This window comes from Heteronotia binoei, chromosome 14 (assembly GCF_032191835.1).
Source record: "Heteronotia binoei isolate CCM8104 ecotype False Entrance Well chromosome 14, APGP_CSIRO_Hbin_v1, whole genome shotgun sequence".
Lineage (NCBI taxonomy): Eukaryota > Metazoa > Chordata > Lepidosauria > Squamata > Gekkonidae > Heteronotia > Heteronotia binoei.
Genome location: NC_083236.1, coordinates 35,310,214 through 35,331,325, shown reverse-complemented (window position 1 = coordinate 35,331,325; position 21,112 = coordinate 35,310,214). Strand labels below are relative to the sequence as shown.

The 21,112-nt window shown below is 43.0% G+C and overlaps 1 protein-coding gene across 1 annotated transcript in view; it reads left to right on the top strand.

Moving 5' to 3' along the window:
* CMIP (c-Maf inducing protein) overlaps window positions 1–21,112 on the top strand; it is a 206,629-nt gene that overhangs the window by 106,768 nt on the left and 78,749 nt on the right. The window contains exons 2-3 of the mRNA XM_060254529.1: window positions 9,975–10,100; window positions 21,041–21,091. Of these exons, the coding sequence (XP_060110512.1) occupies window positions 9,975–10,100; window positions 21,041–21,091 (177 nt within the window). The remainder of the gene's footprint in view (window positions 1–9,974; window positions 10,101–21,040; window positions 21,092–21,112) is intronic.

The following is a 21,112-nucleotide window of genomic DNA, read 5'->3' as shown; positions in this document are numbered from 1 at the left end:
GTCCATCTGTGCTATATATTGGAAAGGTACCATCTGTGCTATATATTGCAAAGTATGATGGCACCTCCGTCTCACACCCATTAGCTCATTGACCTGATGAGCACTTTTGGAATTTAAGTACAAGTAGTGGTCAAAGCAACAAAATGGCTGCTGTGGGAAGCTGGGTCCAATTATGAAATGTTGGGTCCAATTATGAAATGTTGGGAGGTTCTAAGCCAAGTGTGGTCCTGATAGATCAAAAAGATGATGTCTCTCCAGGGGCTGTTCTGGTGCGTTTCCTATTCTAATGAAATTGAGAAAAGCCATGGGTTTGTTTGTGGTTTTTTTGCCTTGTGGAAGACACTAGGGGATACCAGAAAGCACACTAGCAGACACCAGTGTTCCCTCTAAGATGAATTAGCATAATGGCAGTTTTTTTGTACTTTACTGGAACCTACTTTGAGGGTCTTGCTCCCTTAGAAGTGGATTAGAAATAATCACCTCTGGTGTACAACCATCTTCTTCTTCTGTGAGCAAAAAGGAGTGAGCAAATTGAAAGAGTGAGGAGAAATAGGTGGATGGATATAGACAAACTAAAAATAAGAGATTAAAAAAATGCATGGTGGGATTAAAGGTGGGTTTTATGACTGGAACAGTTGGTGGCTACGGGAATAGAGGCTTGTTTAATAATAGATGTTCTATTTCCTCTTCATTCAACTTTCCATGGAAATAGGTAGATGGGATTCTGTGCTGCCACTTCTCAGAGGCCCTGAAGAAAGATTGGCTGTTGTGTTGAGTCTCAGCATTCCATTCCATCTGAACACACTTGATCCTCTAAGTCTCTGATTTATAGAAACTTTTGGCAAATGGCCGCCCAACCCAAAGATGCCTCTTGGTCTGAATTCTACCAAGATTCATATCAGAGATTTCTAAATCTTTTTTGTACAGGGGGGGAAATGATACCATTAGAATCATAGAATCATAGAGTTGGAAGGGACCTCCAGGGTCATCTAGTCCAACCCCCTCCACAATGTAGGAAATCCACAAATACCTCCCCCCCATATCCCTAGTGACACCCGCTCTGCACCCAGAAGATGGCAAAAAAACCGCACACAGACTCACAGAACCTTTCTAGGATTCCTGACAAAACTGACATGGAGAAAAATTGCTGCCTGACTCCAAAGTGGCAAATAAAATAGCATTTCCCTGGGTGTCTAAGAAAGGGCATTGAAAACTAAGCACTGATGCAACCCTTCCTGCCCTCCTTCTCATGATCTGCCTCAGTTAACAGAATCAGCATTGCTGCCATTTTGTTTAAAAACCTCCAAAGAAGCCCACCACCTCCCAAGAAAGCCTGTTCCACTGAGGAACTGCTCTAACTTCTAAGTTCCTCCTAATGTTTAGTTGAAAACTTTTTTGATTTAATTTCAACCTGTTGATTCTGGCCTGGCTTTCTGGGGTAACAGAACTTTCTGTTTGCAACATCATTTCTTTTAACAAAATGAGTAAATAACTGATGGGGAATATTGAAAGAAGAGGCTTGACAAAAATAGCAAACTAAAGAAGTTATCAGTGGAAGCATTACTCCTAGCAATCCAAAATTCATTATCTGAAGTTGCATTTCTTCAGCAGTTGCTCCACGTAAGTCCTTGTAACAGATGTGCTCCTTCAGCTACTGCCTAGATTTCAATACCTTGCCACAAATCAACAAACTGTATTTTGTTGAATGTTGAAGGGTATCTTATAGGGTTGCCAATGTCCAGATCGGATCTCCTGGAATTAAACTAGTCTCCAAATAACAGATCCCCTGGAAGAAATAGCCATGATGGGTGGTCTCTATGGCAACACATGCATGCTGAGCTCTCTCTCTCTCCCCTCTCCAAACTCCACCTACCTCAGACTCTGCCCCCAAAACTCCAGGATTTCTCCCAACCAGTTTTCAGCCCTAATTACGTAGTGGTAGGTAGTATGTGCAGCAAGCTTCTGTGTCTTCCCATAATATTTAAAACATGTCAGTGGGCTGTTGGGGGAGGGAAGCCCTGATGGAAAAGCAGACCATAGGAGACTTCCCCTTCCTACAGTCTGAAGCTTAGAACTCAAGGGCCGGCTAAATCTTGCACTCTCTTGTTATACTGACAGCAAACAAATCCACGTGAGATTGAAGGCTGGGTCTCTTGACAGCTCCTGCACATGCTTTTTTCTTTGTGGTGTATCTCCAAAAACCCTTTAACACAGCCACTTTTCAGTGCTCAGATGGCTTGTTTATCAAGCCACCGTGATTCATGCTGATTGACAGTGTTGTACCTGGCGCACCAGAAGTACGGTAGTTTGTGCATTCAAAGGAACTGGTGACTCGGGCTGCAGATTTCCCTTCTGTATGAACTGCTTTCCTGTCATGGGGAGACAACTCTTTGCTATTTAGCAAACACACAGGAGTGGCAGAGCAGTTTCAATCATCTTTCAGGCTTTCTGCTTGAGTTTTGATGCTTCACCAAGCAGTTGTCATCCTTGTATTTGCTAGAGCTGCAGCAAGAGTTTTTCCTATATTTTTTTCTGGCAGCAGGTCCAGGGAATTTTTTTTCCCCCAGTGAAAACCACATAATAGGGTTAGTGGAGACATTTCTTGCTCCTCTTCTGTCTTTGTATTATCGCAGTCTTATTATGCAGAGACTAGACTTCCCTTCTCTGTATTGAGGTTGGAATTGCACAACGCGCGTTTCTGGTGGCACCTCCAACACTTCTCAGATACTTCGCATGAGGGTTTTTTTTTCTAATTTGTGTATATTTTTATATATTGGTGGTGTTTTGTTCAAATCTCCTATGCCACATCAGACCATTGCGTCTTCCAATAAGACCATTGCATCTAAAAGCTGATTACCCAGTGCCTGTATTGGGTATCATTGTATCCTAGCTGCCATTCTCTCTAGTGTTCTCTCTACGCTGAGTTAGTGTGAACTAGCTCACAGCTTTTTTAGCCTCCAATTTACACATTTTTTTCTTCGTTTAGTAAGACTAATTTATGCAGTAGCTCACAAAGTAGGATTTTTGCTCCCAAGACTCCACAGCTTAGAGGGAGTATTGGCTAGAGACGTGCTTGAGGCCTATCCAACTGTTTTATGTCTTGCGTGTGTTGTGTCTTCAGGCTTGGGTTTTCTGTTGTATTTTAATCTTATTTTAGTTTGTTTTCACTGTAATCTCTATTAATCCTTTTGATCCTCTGATGCATATTTTTTTTCTCTTTTGATAGTAATAGGCTTAACAAAAATGTTTGTTTGTGGCGAGGAAGCAAACATAAAATGGTTTGTACTGAGATCTCATAAGACTGCCTCGTGAGATCTCTGCAGCCATTTTGGATTGCCTAGGTAACCAGGCAACATGGTCTACTTAGGTCGTCCTACATGGGTGCTGAGATCTTGTGAGATAATCTCACAGGGTTTCAATGGTCATTTACTGTACTAAGAAAAGAAAGTCTGGTGGGGGGAAAGAACTGGGAAGCATGAAGATTGGGGTAAACTGTGGGGAGGAAGCAGAAGCAGCTGAAGGAAGGAGAATTTAACATCAAGGTGGAAAGCGGTGACTGGGGTGGGAAATCCCTCTCCCCTGCAACCTCCTCTCCCATTTTCCTCTATTTATAGTTTAACTTCTTAGAACTTTCAGCATGACAATATGGACTTTCCTGGTTGGACTAGCTTGTTTGTCAAATGGCTAGTAGTCTCCAATTACTACTTTTATTTATATTTGAAGATACGAAGTGTGGTTCATGGCACTCATGGGGAAAGTGAGGGAAACTGGAGTTGCCTCTTGTGCACTGTTATGATATTTATGACTTCTGAATGGTCCTATTTTTCCAAGATATATTTTTAGTTCTCTGCTGAGCGAATTACTGTTTCCATGTGTCCTTTCTGTTTTTCATGTTGATCACCGAAGGATTGTGTGTTTTTGGCTTTCCTGTGAGAACATGATAATTGCTCTCTAGTAGGTAGTTTATGACGTACAGTCTCAGGCAAAACCACTGGGACTCCAGGGGCAAGCAGGGAATAATATTGTGAGTAAAAGAGGATACAAGAAGTTTTATCAGCCTTCCTGCATTGCAAAGCCTTTGTTTTGAGAGAGCAAAGAAAAGTAGTTTTTGATTAGCAACCTGAATGTGGAACTTTTAACATAACGAAGGACTGTTTAAGAAGTGCAGTTTAAGAGGAAGTGTTTCCACAATTGGGGGGTGGGGTGAGGAATAAAACAGCCTCATTTAAATTAGCTTGCAAGAGGAAGTGGGACATTTCAGTAGGAAATGTAGATGCACGCAATTTACAGCAAGTTTGAAAAGCAAAAGTTAACAATTGAAATCAAAGTCAATAAGTGTATTGGAATTCCAAGGAAAATTAATTAATTTTAGCTTTCTTTTTTATACCAGAATCCTCACAGTGACTCACAAGGTCAAAAGTCAAGGATTCTGGGTTCCAGTTCCATCCCTACAGTTTTTGGCTACAGTCATAAGCACGTTTCCCTGGAAGTCAATCCCTTTGATTAAAATGGGGCTTATTTCTGTGTAGAACTACTTTGGATTGCTCTTTGTCTTGGGGGGGGGCATGCTTTAAAGCCTCACCTCATTCAGCTTTGTAATGTTCCTTTTATCTCCCAGGAGCCTGCATTCATTTCTTTGGTTTGGTTTTTCCCATAACTTTTTGATGTGTGTTGTAAAAGTTTATGTTTATTGACCATGCTGTACCTCTCCCCCTTGAAAAGGCCAGCATAAAATATACTTCAGATAGCAAGCTGCTTCTGCAGTAGCCAGGAAGCTGAAATTTGGTGTACATACAATTCTACCCTCCCTCTATTTAACAGGGTACGTGACTTGGTTTTATTTATATATTTAAACTATTTTTATGCTGCCTTTCCATCTGATCAGGGTCCTGCAGGCAGCAAACATAGAAAAAAATCAACAATATGAAACAATTCAGTAAAAGCATATCATGTAACCTAGTGCCTAAGCTCTATGTAACTTAGTATCTAACCCTGGTAGACCACTTTCCCCCTTAGTTTTTGCTTATAGAAAAGATATTGGGGTGGGAAACTTTTTAAGGATTCTGTTTGTTTTCTACACATGTTCCCGGGATTCTTAATTTTCACTTGCATCCCTGATATCAAAATAAATATCTGGGCAAAAGCACATACCTTTCCTCGAGTGTGTAGGTATGTAAATGGACACAAAATGATGGGGCATTGCAACCCTCCACATAATGCCTACTTAGATAGTAAATGTTTTTCCTTGTGTTTGAGATACAGGTGTAAGAACAACCAGATCCAGTATGAGTTTCAACGACAAGTAAAATACTATGGTCAGGTTAAGTTACCACCACCAGAGAGAGATTATATTTAATGGGGGACAGCTTAGACAGCAATCTTTGATGTGGAAGTTGGGGTGTCTCTATTTTTTTTCTTTTTTATTTGCACAATGGTGGAGGATATGACATATTACAAGACATCCCAACAACTTGGAAGTTTCTGAACAGGAGATACAACACTCTTCCTCTCTTAGAGTGGGTGTCCTGCGCTGCTGTCCTAAAGCAGTCAGACAGAGGCCATCCACAAAGAAGAAGGGGGCTTCTACCTATCCAAAATGCAGTGTGACCCCCCCCCTTTTCAAAATAGCTTGGGTCTCCACCTGCACCCTCCCCTATGGACTCCTTGGGTGCATGGAGCTGGTGGTGGTCAGAGCACAACTGTAAACCCTTCCCTCTGACAAGCTGAACGCAAGCCAGTGGCAAGCTTATTTATTGTTCTCTAGGATCATTGGGGCAGCTAAACTGCTCTGTGAGACTGGCATTCTTTGGTATGTTGCCTTGGGGGCTGACTCTCCTAGGTCTGGTCTTTAAAGGGGCTCTTTCTCTTTCCAAGACAGAGAAACAGTGGCCTGCATCTTATGTCACTGAAGTGGGGTAGTTTGTGTTAGTAGGGATGACAGGTTGAGAAATTTGGGAGTGGAGTATGGGAAGGAGAGGGACTACAGCAGGGTGTAATGCCATTTTCTTCAGGGGAATTGATATCTGGAGATCAGTTGTAACGCTAGGAGATTTCCAGGGCCTACCTGGAGGTTAGAGTGGCCAGGTTTGACTCAGGATGTATCTGGGGACTTGGGGGTTAAATCGGGAGCAAGGTTGTGACAAGCACAATTTAACTCTGAAGGGAGTTCTGGCCATTGCATTTAAAGGGATCACATTCCTTTTAAATGCCTTCCTTCCCTTGGAAATAATGGCAAATGGGGCTCATAGAATTGGCATCCTTTGTCCAATCTTTTTGAAACTTGAGGGTTTTTTTTGAGGAGAGTCATCAGATGCTATGCTGAAAAATTGGTGTCTCTACCTTTAAAAAAAGCCTTGCCCCACAGCCCCAGATATTCACAGATTGAATCTCCATTATACCCTCTGGGGACTGGTCTCTATAGGGTATAACGGAGTGCTTAGTGGACATTCCCCCCCCCCCCCCGCTTACTAATAACCCTGAAGTGGAGGGAGGACCTCCAGACCAGGTGATCCTCTGCACCCAGCTGGAGATAAGCAACTCTACTGGAGGTTGGCAACCCTACATGTTAGTTTGTTTCCTCAAGATAAAACCAATGCCCAGTGGCACGTTAAAGACTGACACTTCTAATTTCAATAGAAGCTTTTTGTGAGTTAGAGCTCACTTCTTCAGGTATGAGAAAAGGAATTTTTTTTGAGAAAATTACTTTGATGATTGCTTTGCCACATATCTGAAGGGAGTGAGCGTTGACTCTCTAAAACTCATACTGTAATAAAAGATAGAACAAAGTTCTAGTTCACTCACACCTTTAAGACCAACAAAGTTTAATTCCGGGTATAAGCTTATGTGTGCATGCACACTTTTTCAGATGCATTAAAATGGACTTCCACAACTGTTACTTATAGATAGACATGTTCCAATGTACCTGAAGATGTGTGCATGCACAAAAAAGCTTATACCCAGAATTAAACTTGTTGGTCCTAAAGGTGCCACTGGACTCAAACTTTGTTCTTTGCTTCAGACCAAGTTGGCTACCCACCTGAATCCATAATAACAGATCTTCATCTTTAAGGAGTTGCTGGTCTTTTATTCTGCTTCGTAATGGATCAAAGCTGACAAATACAGTCCTGAAAGGAAAATGAAGGGGTTGTTGAGGAGCAAATAGTCCAAAACAAGTTGTCTGTTACCCCTTGGAATTCTGGGGATTGAGGCCACGTTCACACACGCATGCAACAGGATGGAGCAGCTAGAATACTGAAGGACTGCACAAAGATCACAGTTTAAATGTTTCTTAAAAGCTCCCTGCAAGTAATGAAACAGCACAGCAGGCTAAGCGAGTAGCTAGAACTGTTTATCCTTCTGTTTATGCTGACTTAATGTGAGGCAACATTTAAAGTTGGAATCAACCATCCACAGTCTCTGGCAATGGAGTCTCTTCTACCACTTAATCCTTCTGCATGTGTGGATTAGTGTTGAGTGTCCCAGGTGAGAGCAAGGCAAGCTATAGCACTGGTCTGTATGTAGCCTCTGGAAGTTTCACTCATCCTTTGGGATGAGGAAGAGATTTCCCAGTAACGGGCAGCAACGTGGCTCTCTGTTTGCCTAGAATTTACCAGTTAATACCCTATCATGTACATTGCCTTGTAGGACTCAGGAAGGTGCTCATGAAGTTCATAGCAACGGTTTATGTGTCCTAGCACTGATCCCGGCTTCTGAAAACCAAAGTTTACCTCTAACCTGAATTGATTTTTTTAAAAGTATGGCTTGCCCCTGCTTGGAAGGATATCAGAGAAGTGGTGGATGTTCATGGGGCGGATGTTTGCGTTGAAGTAGAAAGTCTGTGGCTCTATGCCACTGCTGTGCCTTAGTTTTATAGTGTAAATCTCAAAGCTGTTGGGGTGTGTGTATGTGTACACACAAACACTGATCTCTGCCAAAGTGGGTAGGACTCGTCTTTGGAGGCCCAAGAGTTGCTGACAGGTTTAATGTTCAGATGTCAGTAGTGTGCTTGATCTCTGGTGTTTTGTGACAGTAAAACAAAAACAGGAGGGAAGGAATCCAGCTCAAGGCTAGGGAAGTATGTAGATTTGGTACTCCTTTAATCTAGGAGGATCTCTTAGCACTTACATTAGGAGTATACACAAGTCTTTTATGATCCCCCCCCCCCCCCACATACACACATTTTCTTCTGCACAACAGTGGTGGAAACTTGCAGCTAACCTATGGGGACCCATTAGGGTGTTCAAGGCAAGAGACATTCAGAGGTGGTTTGCTATTGTCTGCCTTTGTGTCGTGATCCTGGTATTCCCTGGTGGTCTCCCATCCAAATACTAACCAGAGCTGTCTCGGCTTAGTTTCCAAGGTCTGAGGTGGCTGGGATAGCCTGGACTATCCAAGTCAGGTCTCTGCACCATGTTGCTTGTTCATTACTGTGAATACTACAAGTTAAGCATATGTATAATTTTTGTTCAGTGTTCAAAGCACTTTACCCCCTTTCAGTAAGTCTTACAACAAGATGATGAAGAGGATGAAGATATTGGATTTATACCCTGCCCTTCACTCTGAATCTCAGAGTTGCAGAATGGCCTTCAATCTCCCTTACCTTCCTCCCCCACAACAGACACTCTGTGAGGTAGCTGTGAGAGAGCTCTCACAGAAGCAGCCCTTTCAAGGACAGCTCTGTGAGAGCTATGGCTGACCCAAGGCCATTCCAGCAGCTGCAAGTGGAGGAACAAGGAATCAAATCTGGTTCTCCCAGATAAGAGTCCGCACACTTAACCACTGCACCAAACAACCTTGAGGGGCAGACCAGTATTGTGGCTTGTCCAGGGCCACCTGAGGAGTTGTTTGTTGAGGCATTTCCCAGTACATGGCTCACACTCTTCCTAGAGGCACTTCCAGAATTTATTGATTTGATGCGTAGACCACCTTTCCCTATGCAGGGCTCAGGGCAGTGAACAACATCTCAGTAAATGCATGTACAAATCAGATTAAAACTGTTAAAAACAGGAACAATTCCAACTCTATTCCAGATGGCGCTTAAGGACGAATAATGTCCTGTCCCATAGGGGAAGGGAGAGATGGAGGAAGCCAGCTTGACGATAAACTGCTGCTGTCCTCAACCATAGGCCTGGTAGAACAGGGCACAGATGTTATTAGGCATAGAGTTCCACCAGGCTGATGCTAGGGCTGAAAAGGCCCTGGCTCTGGGCAAGGACACCTGGATATCCTTTGGGCTGGGGATCACCAGGAAGTTGTTCTCCCCAGAGCGTATACCAGGAGAGGCAGCCCTGTTGATATGTTGGTCTCAAAACATTTAGGGCCTTAAAGGTTAGTACCATAACCTTGAATCTGATCTGGTATTCAATCTGGAGTCAGTGGTGCTGGTGAAGCACTAGTTGGATGTGTGCTTTCAGTGGGGTTGCTGTCAATGACAGCTACATGCACTTTTTAAATTAGTGTCAAAGTGGAAGGTGTTAACACAGGTCAGCTCTTGTGTGATGGGCTCTATAGCCCCATCTGGGCTGTCTGTTGCCTCAGTCAGGAGAGGAATGTAGTGTTGTGAAATTACAGCTTTTATTTTACAAAACGGCAAGTTTCTAGCCCCTATGAATGTGAACTTTATTGCTTTTTTCCATTATTAGCAGAACAATAACAGCTAATACAAAAAACAGCACAAAGCATGACATAAATTATGCAAAATGTGGGGAATCGTGTACATTTGGTCAGTTAGCTTATTGTATAGATGCAGTATTTAGATGTCCTTAATTTAATTTCAGAGAAAGTTTCACATATTTACAGTTTATTTCCTAGGAATGCTAAATACTGGGATACTTCAACAAGACATTTGTATTTATTTGTATTGGTTTGAGGAAATAATTCTGTATAGTTGCATAATTCTTGGTTTAGTCCTAGTTGGGATTTTTAAGCTAAATCAATTAATTCCCCCCCCCTTCTCTCTTTGTTTGTTCTTGCAGCCAACCGGGTACATGGAAAACTCGATTTCTTACAGCTCGATTGAAGACGTGCAGTTGCTCTCTTGGGAAAATGCCCCAAAGTATTGTTTACAGCTCACGATCCCTGGGGGAACCGTCTTGCTCCAGGTACAATAAACATGAAAAAGAAGCTTTCTGCTTTATCATTCTGGTTCTTTGTTTTGCTGAATGTGAAAGTGGATACAAACAAGTAGATGGCAATGGTGCCAGCTTCATAACAGATTTGTATTTGGGGTGGGGAGGGGAGTGCATTCAAAAACGTTGGGTTTCATTTGGGCTGCCAATATCATTGGGAGTCAGAAGCAGATCTCTAACATTCCAGAGTCAGAAGCAGATCTCCAACATTCCAGAGTAAACCTTCAAGAGCTCAGGGAATAGTGGGAGGGTCTATTACACATGGTAAGGATAAGGTGCGGGAAACGTCCACAATAAAATTTTAAAGTCACAGCTCTGATGTGTGCATTGGGGGGCACATGCATCCGTTTCATTTCCCCTATTACGGATGTTGATTTCATGTAAGCAAGTATTGTTATATCTGCCCACATGCAATGACATGTTATATCATGAATTCTGCTACACTCTAATGAGTATAACTCTTACTCCAAGTGGCATGCAGAGTCAAACCTCACAAAAATTATGCAGTGTATTAAGAAAAAGAGTTGCAAGCATCCTAACTGTACAGATTTCATCTGCATCACATTATCAGCTGAAGAGCATCATCTTGTTGGGAATATTTCCAGATGCATGCTTGTTTTTAAATGGGACGTTTCTGAGGCAGAATTGAGACCTACTGAGCTGCAAGCATATGACATTGGAGTTACATAGAATCATAGAGTTGGAAGGGACCTCCAGGGTCATCTAGTCCAACCCCCTGCACAATGCAGGGAACTCACAAACACCTCCCCCTAAATTCACAGAATCTTCATTACTGTCAGATGGCCATATAGCCTCCTTTTTAGAAACCTCCAAGGAAGGAGAGCCCATCACCTCCTGAGGAAGCCTGTTCCACTGAGGAACCGCTCTTACGGTCACATGCAGGACCGAATCTACATGTTTCTTGAGGGAGGGGTAAAATTTAAAAATGGCGCCTCCTTATGGGCCCATTCTATCTTATGGGCCCATGAATAGAATGGACGCCATGCCCAATTCCACCCCCCCCCCCATCAGCACCTAGGGCAAATGCCCCCTCTGCTCCCCCCTAGATCCAGCCCTGGTCACATGACAGGAAGAGGTAGAGCCAGAGTCATGGCTTTATCAGTATCAAGGCCGGCAGCAGACCCAGAGAGGCCAGAGGCAGGAAATGCAGGCTGAGAACATCCAGAAACATACAGACTGTTATGAGGAACAAGCTAAGTGTCTGAGGAACCCTCTTTGCTCCTGAGTGATCTTGTTCTTACCATCCTGTGCAGGCAAAGAGGAGCAACAGGCTGTGGTACCGCTGCTGTATAAGCATGTAAACTAGCAGCAAGAAGAAGTCTCCTCCTCCTCCTCCTCGAAGCTTCATGTGTGTTCATTAATGATACCCTATCCCAGAACTTTCTCCACAAAGCTCAGAGCAAGTGATATTTGGCTTCTAACCAGTTTCCTGGGGAGGGGCCATGGCTCTGGTAGAACATCTGCTTTGGATGCAGAAGGTCTCAGGTTCAATTCCAACATCTCTAGTTAAAAAGGACCAGGCAGTAGGTGATGCAAAAGATCTCAGCCTGAGAACCATACCAGTTCTCTATTTGCTGAACGTGAGAATGGACACAAACAGGTAAATGGTTACAGTGTCAGCCTCATAACAGATGTACTGCGGTGGGGGGGGGGGGAGGGCAGCAGCGCATGAATGAATTCAAAACATGCACTCTAAAACATTTTTCATGACTGTCATGAAACAGTTCTGAGGCTTGAAGTAGACAACAAAAGCAATTTCAAAAGAAGCACAAGAAATAACTCGACATATTATATTGCACCACTAGGTTTCTTTTTGAATTCCTGGTTCCACTTTCTCATCTCCTGTTCTAACAGTTTCTTTTAAAGGGACATTTTGCTTTAAAAAACTGTAACAACCCTGAATCGAAAGCTCCTTGCCAAGCATAAAGGGAGCTTGGCAAGCCATGCTGATTTTTATCTGCTCCAGCGTGCCATGCTTTATTTGTTTTGTTTTGTTTCAGCATAGCAAAATTAATCATATTTGTGAGAAATGGGAAACAATTTGCTTGCATGTTGTTTTTCTCTTGGAGATCTGAAATCATAATATTGTTTCAGTGGAACCGATAACGGCATTGAATGGTGTTTGGGCTCCCATGGGTGTTTACGTTGGACCTTTCTAGCAGGGCTCAAGTAAGGCTGCACTGCAGTTGTATGAAATACCAGGCCTCCCAGCTCAGACGCAATCGCTCCTGTATGTTTTTGGTAGGAACTGTTGCGTCTCAATTTCTAATGCGTGACCAGCTTCAGATGCCATAGAAGAATGGATTTCCCATGCAAGTGGGTTCTGTTGGATTCTGTCCCAGTGTTTGACAAGACCAGAAGTGGCACACTAAAATAGAAGGCAATTACTTGGAGAATTCAGTTGAAAATGCTGTAATTAAGCCAGGTCACAATTAAAAAAAGGTAATTAGATAAAAAGTACACTAAGAAAAGGATGCAAAGTTTTCTGTTTTGCTTTTCTGCCAAAAAGAAAGTGTGTGTGTGTGTATGTGTGAGGGCAGGGGGAAGATTGAGAGGAATGTCTAGCAGACTGCAAGCTCATGTCAGAATTTTGTGTTTGTCTACAAAGCTCAGCTTTGCTTTAACAGGTTTTTAAAAACGTTCTAGCCCTAAATTCACCGCAAGAAAACCGAGACTGAAAACAAGTGACAAGTAAGCTGGTAAAAAGACCTATGGATTTTTGGTTTCACATTGCTTGGTGTTGGTTCCCTTCCATATGTGGAAAGAACTTGCTGCTCTTGGAACTACTGTTTCACATCTCACTGCATGTGAAACCACATCCAAAAGATTATTAACTTGGGGTGGGGCTGTAGTTGAATGACAGAGCATCTGTTTTGCTTGCACAAGGTCCCAGGTTCAGTTCTCAGCATCTCTAGTTGAAGGACCTCAGGTTATAGGTAGGAAGAAAGACCTGTGCCTGAGATGCTGGAGAACCAATGGTAGACAGGAGTGACTTGGGCTGCATCCACACTTGCTTGTTGCAGTGTAACACTTTTTTTGCAAAGGGATTTTTCTGTGCAAGACAACACAAGCCACAACACAACTAGTGCAATGATAATGCAATATCCCGTGAGGTGTGGATGCAGTCCTTGGTAGGCAGATGTTCTGACTCAGCAGAAGGATTTGGGTTTCATCAGGCCATCCCATTTTTAAAAAATTGACAGCTACTCTGGATTTGTCTTCTATATAATGTAAATGTCTGCTATTGTTCAGAGATTTTTGCCAACACCTCCCTTTTGGATCTTGAAAGAGGCTGGAATGCATATTCCTAAGCAGACATAAGTGTAGTCTTTTTTTATAAATATGGGATTATTTTCCTTCTATGAATACTGAAATTGCTAATTGCTAGAGACGTGCTGGTTATTGACCAAATAAACTATTCTATTCTATTCTATTCTATTCTATTCTATTCTATTCTATTCTATTCTATTCTATTCTATTCTATTCTATTCTATTCTATTCTATTCTATTCTATTCTATTCTATTCGCTTGAACTTTTTTCCATTATGGTTTTATCTTTCAATAAATAATTTATACTTTTGAAGAGTTCTCTCTCTCACACACACACACACACACACTCACTCACTCACTCAAGGGTCCCTGCTAGTTACTGGGTCCCTGCTAGTAAGGCCCAAGAGTAGGTATGCTCAGCAGGTTTTGATCTCAGTGAAAGCACAGGTTCATACGGGAACAGGTGGTCCATCAGAATCCTCACTCCTTATAGCTTTATATATCAAAACCACACCTTGTGTTGCACTTGCAAGCACATTGGAAGACAGTGCAGATCTTTAACTGCCTTTGAAATATCTTTGGTATGGCAAACTGTAGCTAACTTGATTGCTGTGTTTTAAACTAGACCATCCTTACTTGAATGGCACACAACCATATCATATATGTTAACTACTTTAAAAAAACAAAAACAAAACCTGTAAGTGATATTTGTGCCTCAGGGCCTGACCAAACCACCCTCACTAACTGCTTAGAGAAGCAGCCCTCAAAGAAGCAAGTGAGACCCAGCCCTGCTCAAAAGTTATGAGGGAAGCTGTTTTGGTGTGGGAAACACTTACACAACTCCCCAGCCCCCTGCTAAGCAAGGTTCAGAGCCTTTCACCTGGGTGGGCCTGGCTACCTCCACCTCCTGATCCCTGCCCTCTTCTCTAGGTTGTTGTTGGGCTGTTTTCATAGTGTGAGCCACAGCAAGGTAGGAGTCAAAGTAAGTCTTTATTCTACTGGTACAATTCTAGAGTAAATACAGATCACAGGACTAGGGGTGCAGGCTAAAGCTGCTTTCACATATGTTGGATAGTATAGTTTAGTGTTTTTTGCAAGTGCATTTTCCAGTTTCACACAGAAAATACTAGTTGTAAATGAATACTGGTGCACTGAAAGTGCATTATCCAGCAGTTTAAAAAAAAAGAATTGTGGAAAGATTCCTAACCTGCATGAAACTTATACCTTCTGAGTATCTGACCCTCCTTTCTCATTGTTATGTTCAAATGGGTAGATGCATAAAGGGAATGCTGCCCTTTGCATCGTCACACACACACATGCACAGAAGAGACACAGCTCCTTTGCAGGTCCCGCCCCCCCCCCCCCGCCCCCGGTCCATTGTGTGTAAGCTCTTAACCATTTTGGGTCAATGGCTCTATCAGCAACAGCCTGCCAGAACCTACTAAGCCAATAGTGAGGTGCTACCAAATCAAAGAGAACCCCAATTTTCACTTCCGGCTGGGAAACTACACCCACTCTACAGGATGGGCCTTTCCCCAGCCTTGGCAGTGCCAGTGTTCTCTCTAAGTTGAGTTACTGTGAGCCTCCAGCTCACACATTTTTGTCTTAGCTCAGGAAGGATGGCCCCAGAGCAAACTGATTTATGCAATAGCCAAATCACTCACTCACAACTTTAATGCCAGTAGCTCACAAAGTAGAATTTTTGCTCACAAGACTCCACAGCTTAGAGGGAACACTGCTTGGCACCACCACAATGGTCAGTCAATCTCCATAAATGCCATTCCCCCTTCTGCTTTCGTCCCTGGGCAAGGGAAAAACCAGGTTGCAGGTTGTTTTGTTCTGCCTGCATTTCTTTATCCTTGAGTGCTTGTTCAGAAGCGAGACCAGTCAGATATGCTGTTTTGCTTAAAGTGGTTCCAAATTTGGCCCGGCGAGTTCTGCCCTATGGTGTTGCTGTGGCTTTTTTAAGCCTATTCCTGGCAATCAGGTGTACACAGGAGGAAAAACAAACAGGGCAGAAATTCCTGATAAGCATAACAATAGCTGCAGATAATACACAGGTTGCCTTTTTAAAAACAACAGGGCAATTTCTTTTTGCCAGGGGGATCTTCTGAGGCAAATCTAGAGTAGAGGTTGAGTGAGATTAGGAATACAATGGCAGGTGATTTTTGTTTCCTGGTTCATTTGTACTCCCTTTCTTTAAAGCGCTATTTTTGTACCTGTTACTATTTTAGGCTTGAGTCCTGAGATCCACCTTTCAGAGTTTCCTTCCTTTGCATCCAAAATATCCTTTCCAAGATAAGCTAGCGATTCACTAGAGCTTACCCAAGCAAATGAGCCAGGGGGAGGGGGGCTTGCTAAATACATGGATTCATTTCTTGCTCTGAAGAGCAGTGCTGTTTCCTTTTTCTTAAATAAAAAAAATGTTATGCAGGTATTATCGTAAAACTGTATTTTGAAAGGAACAGAAACAAATTGCAAAATTCATGGTATGCTCCAGTCTAAAAAAATCCCCCCTTTCTCTGATCGCTGGCATGCGTAAGGTACCCAACATGAACATCGCACAACACAATTACTGCAGTTCAGGGGTCGCCAACCTTTTCTTTAATGAAAACTGCTTCTGAGTAATGAAAAATACCCTGAGCTCTTTCCCACTTACGTCCTGGCACACTACCAAGTTTTCTTTGGTTCCAGAAACAGAGCATGGGCTAGGAAGAGTACCAGAAATGAAAATATCAGCTGAGCAGTACAGAGAAAAACCCTGTAAAATCAATGCTGCTGGTGCTTCTCATTCTTAAGAAAGCCTAGAAAGCATATCTTTTTGCACTCTTTTTTTGGGTCTTCTCAGGTATGTGCAAGCTGCTTTGCAGCATTAGGTAAATTACCATTAGCTCACAAGCTACCTTTTGGAGATGCTGGTACTAAATTATAGCAAGCATAAGAATTTTGTGTACGTGCAGGGGTTGTTATTGGGTTTTTTTTAGCAGGAATGCACAGTTCCAGCTGGTTTTGGTGTCAGAGTGTGTGGCCTAATATGCAAATGAGTTCCTGCTGGGCTTTTGTGTGAAACAATGGTGACATCAGGGGGTGTGGCCTAATATGCACATGAGTTCCTGCTGGACTTTTTCTACCAAAAAAAAGCTGTGTGTGTGTGTGAAGTGCTGTCAAGTCGCAGCCAATTTATGGTGATCCCCGGCAAGGGGCTTTCAAGGCAAGTGAGAAGTAGAGGTGGTTTGACATTGCCTTCCTCTGTCTTGGGGGCTGCCCATTCAAGTGCTAACCAGAGCTGATCAGGCTATACCATGCCACCTTCCTCCAAACATAAGTATTAGTATATATATATATATTTTTTAAAAAACTTCAAAGTTTACTGTAGCCCAAAAAAATGAGTTCTAGAAACTATGACTAGACCCAGGACATAGCCATTTGCCCCAGAATGACCACAGTCTGCGCTACCAAAGTACATACATACTAGCGTAGTGAGTATAAAGAGCCAGGCAGGTGTTGTGGCGGCAAATATGATGAAGCAGCTGCAGGCCGAGCCAAAGCAGTTTGCAGGCAGATGTGTCTGCTTTCTGTCAGGCAATCACTGTCTTGAAGACTGAGATTGTTCAGATGATTTATGGGCAAAGGGGCTGTAGCAAAGATGACTCTGTTCTTTGTAAAGGTATATTCACTGCCTAGGCCGGTTGTCAAGCTCCTCTTGAGTAATACAAACAATCTGCAGAAGCTGACGCTATAGTTCAAGGGTATGTTTGCTGGCAGGCCTGTAATTTATGGGATTCACTTGGTCAGTTTCCAGCAGCCCTAAACTTAAGGTGCTGTTAAGTCCTGCAGGGCTGGAACTGGGAACCCTGGGGGCTAGGCACCAATCCATTCCTTCTCCCACCACAGGAGAATACTACCACAGGTACTAGAATGCCCTTGGATACAAATGCTACAGACCACAAATCCTCTTGATCCTTGAAGTCAGTAATGAAGCACTGCGTGTGCAGGAATTTAGGAGAACCCACTTGCATGCAGTTGTCTTTTTGTCTAATTTGAAGTGGGGACTCGCCCCCCCCCAAGCTTTCGTACTCTGTAATGGGTGAAGAAGCTCTGGGAGGCTAACAAAAGGACCTTGAGGGGTACCACCAGCCTGTCCCAAGATGCTCCATACAAAGAACGAGTACAGCTTCATTGTCTTCATTTGTCATGCAAGAAGCCAGGCGGACATCTCAGAGCTGTGCTCAATCCACCACCTTGGAGGAGTAAGCCCAGCTTCACCTCTAGGAAGAGAAGTTTCAGTCCCTGGCCTTTCTGGGTTGTGGACTGTTGAATGCCCCTTTGCTCTTCTTGCAGAGTCAGCTCCAAGCTTCCCCAAGCCAAGTCTGGCTTCCAAACTACTCAGACTTCCTATTGAGACCAATTTTGCCAAGTGCAGAGTATCATTCCTTCAGTACAGCATAACCCCAACTGCTTTCATGAATGGTTTGGAAATCACAGGCAGGGGCCTCCAATTGTTAATGGTAGTCTGCAGGACTTTTTGGTAGAAAAAGCCCAGCAGGAACTCATTTGCATATTAGACTACACCTCCTGATGCTTTCATTGTTTAACATAGGGCTTTTTGTAGAAAAACCCTAGCAGGAGTTTATTTACACCTGCTGACACTAAGCCAGCTGGAACTGCGTTCCTGTGCGTTCCTGCTCAAAAAAAGCCCTGGTAGTTTGACTGTAGCCTTGCCATTGCTAATTTCAGAAAGTAAGCACCACTAATAGGTCTTTTGAAAGCACAGTTGTGTTTAGGGTTGCCAGGTCCAACTCAAGAAATATCTGGAGCACGGTTCTGGCTGACGTGGTGTCAGGTGGTGTGGCCTAATGTGCTAATGAGTTTAAATATATATATATATCTGGGTACTTTTTTGGGGGGGGGACCAGGAGACTTTGAGGGGGGGTAGAGCCAGGAGCAAGGGTGTGACAAGCATGATTGAACTTCAAAGGGAGTTCTGGCAATCATATTTAAAGGGACCGCATGCCTTTGAAATTCGTTCCCTCCATTTGGAAATAATGAAGGATAGGGGCACCTTCTTTTGGGTATCCTAAAACTGGACCTCCTGGTCCAATCTTTTTGAAACATGGGTGGTGTTTTGAGGAGAGCTGTGCTGAAAATTTGGTGTCTCTATTTAAAAAAAAACCTGCCCCTCTGGAGCCCCAGATACCCATGGATCAATTATCCATTATACTCTATGGGAATTGATCTCCATAGGGTATAATGGAGTGCACAGCAGCAATTTCCCTCTCCCCCTCCAGCTTTTTGATGACCTTGAAGTGGGGGGAGGGCCTCCAAACTGGGGGATCCCCTGTCCCCAACTAGGGATTGGCGATCCTAACACCCCCTGATGTCACCATTGTTTCACAGCAAGAACTCATTTAAAGCCACACCCCTGACACCAAGCCATCTGGAACTGCATTCCTGTGCATTCCTGCTCAAAAAAAGCCTTGGAAGTGGGGAAACTTCTGGTTTTACTTCAGAGTTCATGAGGAAGCCCTTGGGCAAGCAGAGGCTCTCAAATTAACCCACCTCACAAGACAATATGAGCACATCACCCTGAAGTCCCTGGAAACAGGGTTGGAAATGAATATGATAGATAAATTAATTTCAGTCATTCCTTGGGCTGGAAAATAGGTTTGGATGGATGGTGGGGTTTTGTTGTATTTTATTTTTTTTAAAAATCTGTATATACTATCTGCCTCTGCTGATGTAGCAGGCAACTGTATTTTTTTGCTAAATAATAAATGTCAGTTAAGAACCTCCAGCAGCATCCAGGCACACAAACAATGCACTTAAGCAAGTTCCTTTCCTGTTGCTAGAGCTCTCGAACTCTGCCCACATTCTTGAGGTTGAACAACTGGGAAGAAATTAGCTTTCCAGATCTCCTTGAGACTTGTTGGGATGGGGGTGGGAGAGACCTCTTAGGTAGGAAGGTGGAGCATGGTGGGGTACATTCAGCTATCTCAGTGTTCAGTCTGACATGGAGTTTGTGGCCAGTAGCAAAAAACCTCGCGTCACATTGAAAACCATTTGCATTCTGTATTTCACACGCATCCTGTGACTTTGGTTTTAGCCCCCTTCCTTTAGGGTTTCAACACCAGGGTGATTAGTCATGGTTGTCTGGTTGCTGATGTGATTCTGTGTGAAATTGTCCTTGCAATGGACATTGCATTCAGCTTAGAGTAATCCATTCTCTCTCCAACTTTTCTCTCCATTTTTAGCCATGGTTTACCTTTCACACCTGATGCACACTGAGGGCGCCTCCCTGCTGCTGTGACCCTCATGATTCTCCACCCACTCTGTTTTAGGGGTTGGGGCTATACTGTGTAGAAATAATGCAGTATCTTTTTTAAAAGTTAAAAATACCCATAAGCATACTTGCAGAGTCATCTCTCACAATCCCCTTCCCTTCTCTCTAAATGGCAGGCTGAGCTGCAAGTGATTCTCTTCTTCTTTTTAAAACCACAAGCATAAATAATGCTGGATAAGAATAATGCAATACCTTGACAGCCTAAAAAACAACAAAAAAACCCTTATCCAGTGATCCTCTTCCCTCTATCTAAAAGGCAAGCGATTCCCATCTGTTTTTGATTTTTTTAAAAACCCATGAGGATGAATGAAGATGGATAGGAATAAATACAACAGCTTTGCAACCTTAAAAAAATACCTCCTTTGATTCTTTCTGTTTCAAAGTCACACAGTTCCTTTCTGTTATGTTAATTTCTTACAGGGGACTGTCCCCTTGTGGTCATAAACACACCAAAGAGTAACTGATTAGCACTTAGGCCCATTGCACTGCTTTCTCCCTGTTTCCTCTTCATACTCAAGAGTCTACTCATGCCCATAATATCTTCCTCAGGAAACAGAAACATTAGGAGTTTTGCAAGTTTAGAATAAAGCAGATTTTGCTTATGGAAGAAATGGGATGTTAATTGTCTGTGCTCAAATGTCATGTGGAAGTGGGCATGTCCTGTGGAATGGGGGTGGATTGGGGGAAAAAACCCATACCAGTCTGGTGGCTGAACCATGGGAAGATCTTGATGGGTCCAGTGGTCAGTTTCCAGTATTCAGGGCTTCTGTTGTTGGAAGTGCATTCAGCAAACATGGTAAAACCAAAGGGTTCAATGTGTGTCATGTAATTGGGAGCACCCATTGTTTTCCTTCTAGGTGACAGGGAGATTGAGGCCAACTCTAAAGGACTGAGGAAATTGATATGTAGGTTTAGTTGAATGAGCAAAATACTTTGCCAAATAGGCAGCTGCTGCTTTTCCTTTTAAAAGTGAAGATCATTGCAAATTTACATCCCTGCTTATTTGCTGCTCTCGAAAGCAAATCAGTTACAAAGCAAAATTGCTGTCTCTTAGAACTTTTAGAGAGAGCTCTCCTTCATGTCCAGAGAAGGACAGGCATTGAAGCTCACAGCAAGCCCATCGTACACGTGGAAGGTTAATGGGTTCAAACAAATGAAACTGCTGGCTGCTTTCCAGACTTTAAAGACCATGTGAGTGGCTTGTGTTTTGGTTTAATGATGTGTAGCATTAGAATAATCTAATGGTTGCATTTATGTCCCCCCCCCTCTTTTTTAATTGCAGGCTGCAAACAGTTACCTGAGGGACCAGTGGTTTCATTCCTTACAGTGGAAGGTAGGCTCTTTTGTCCTATAT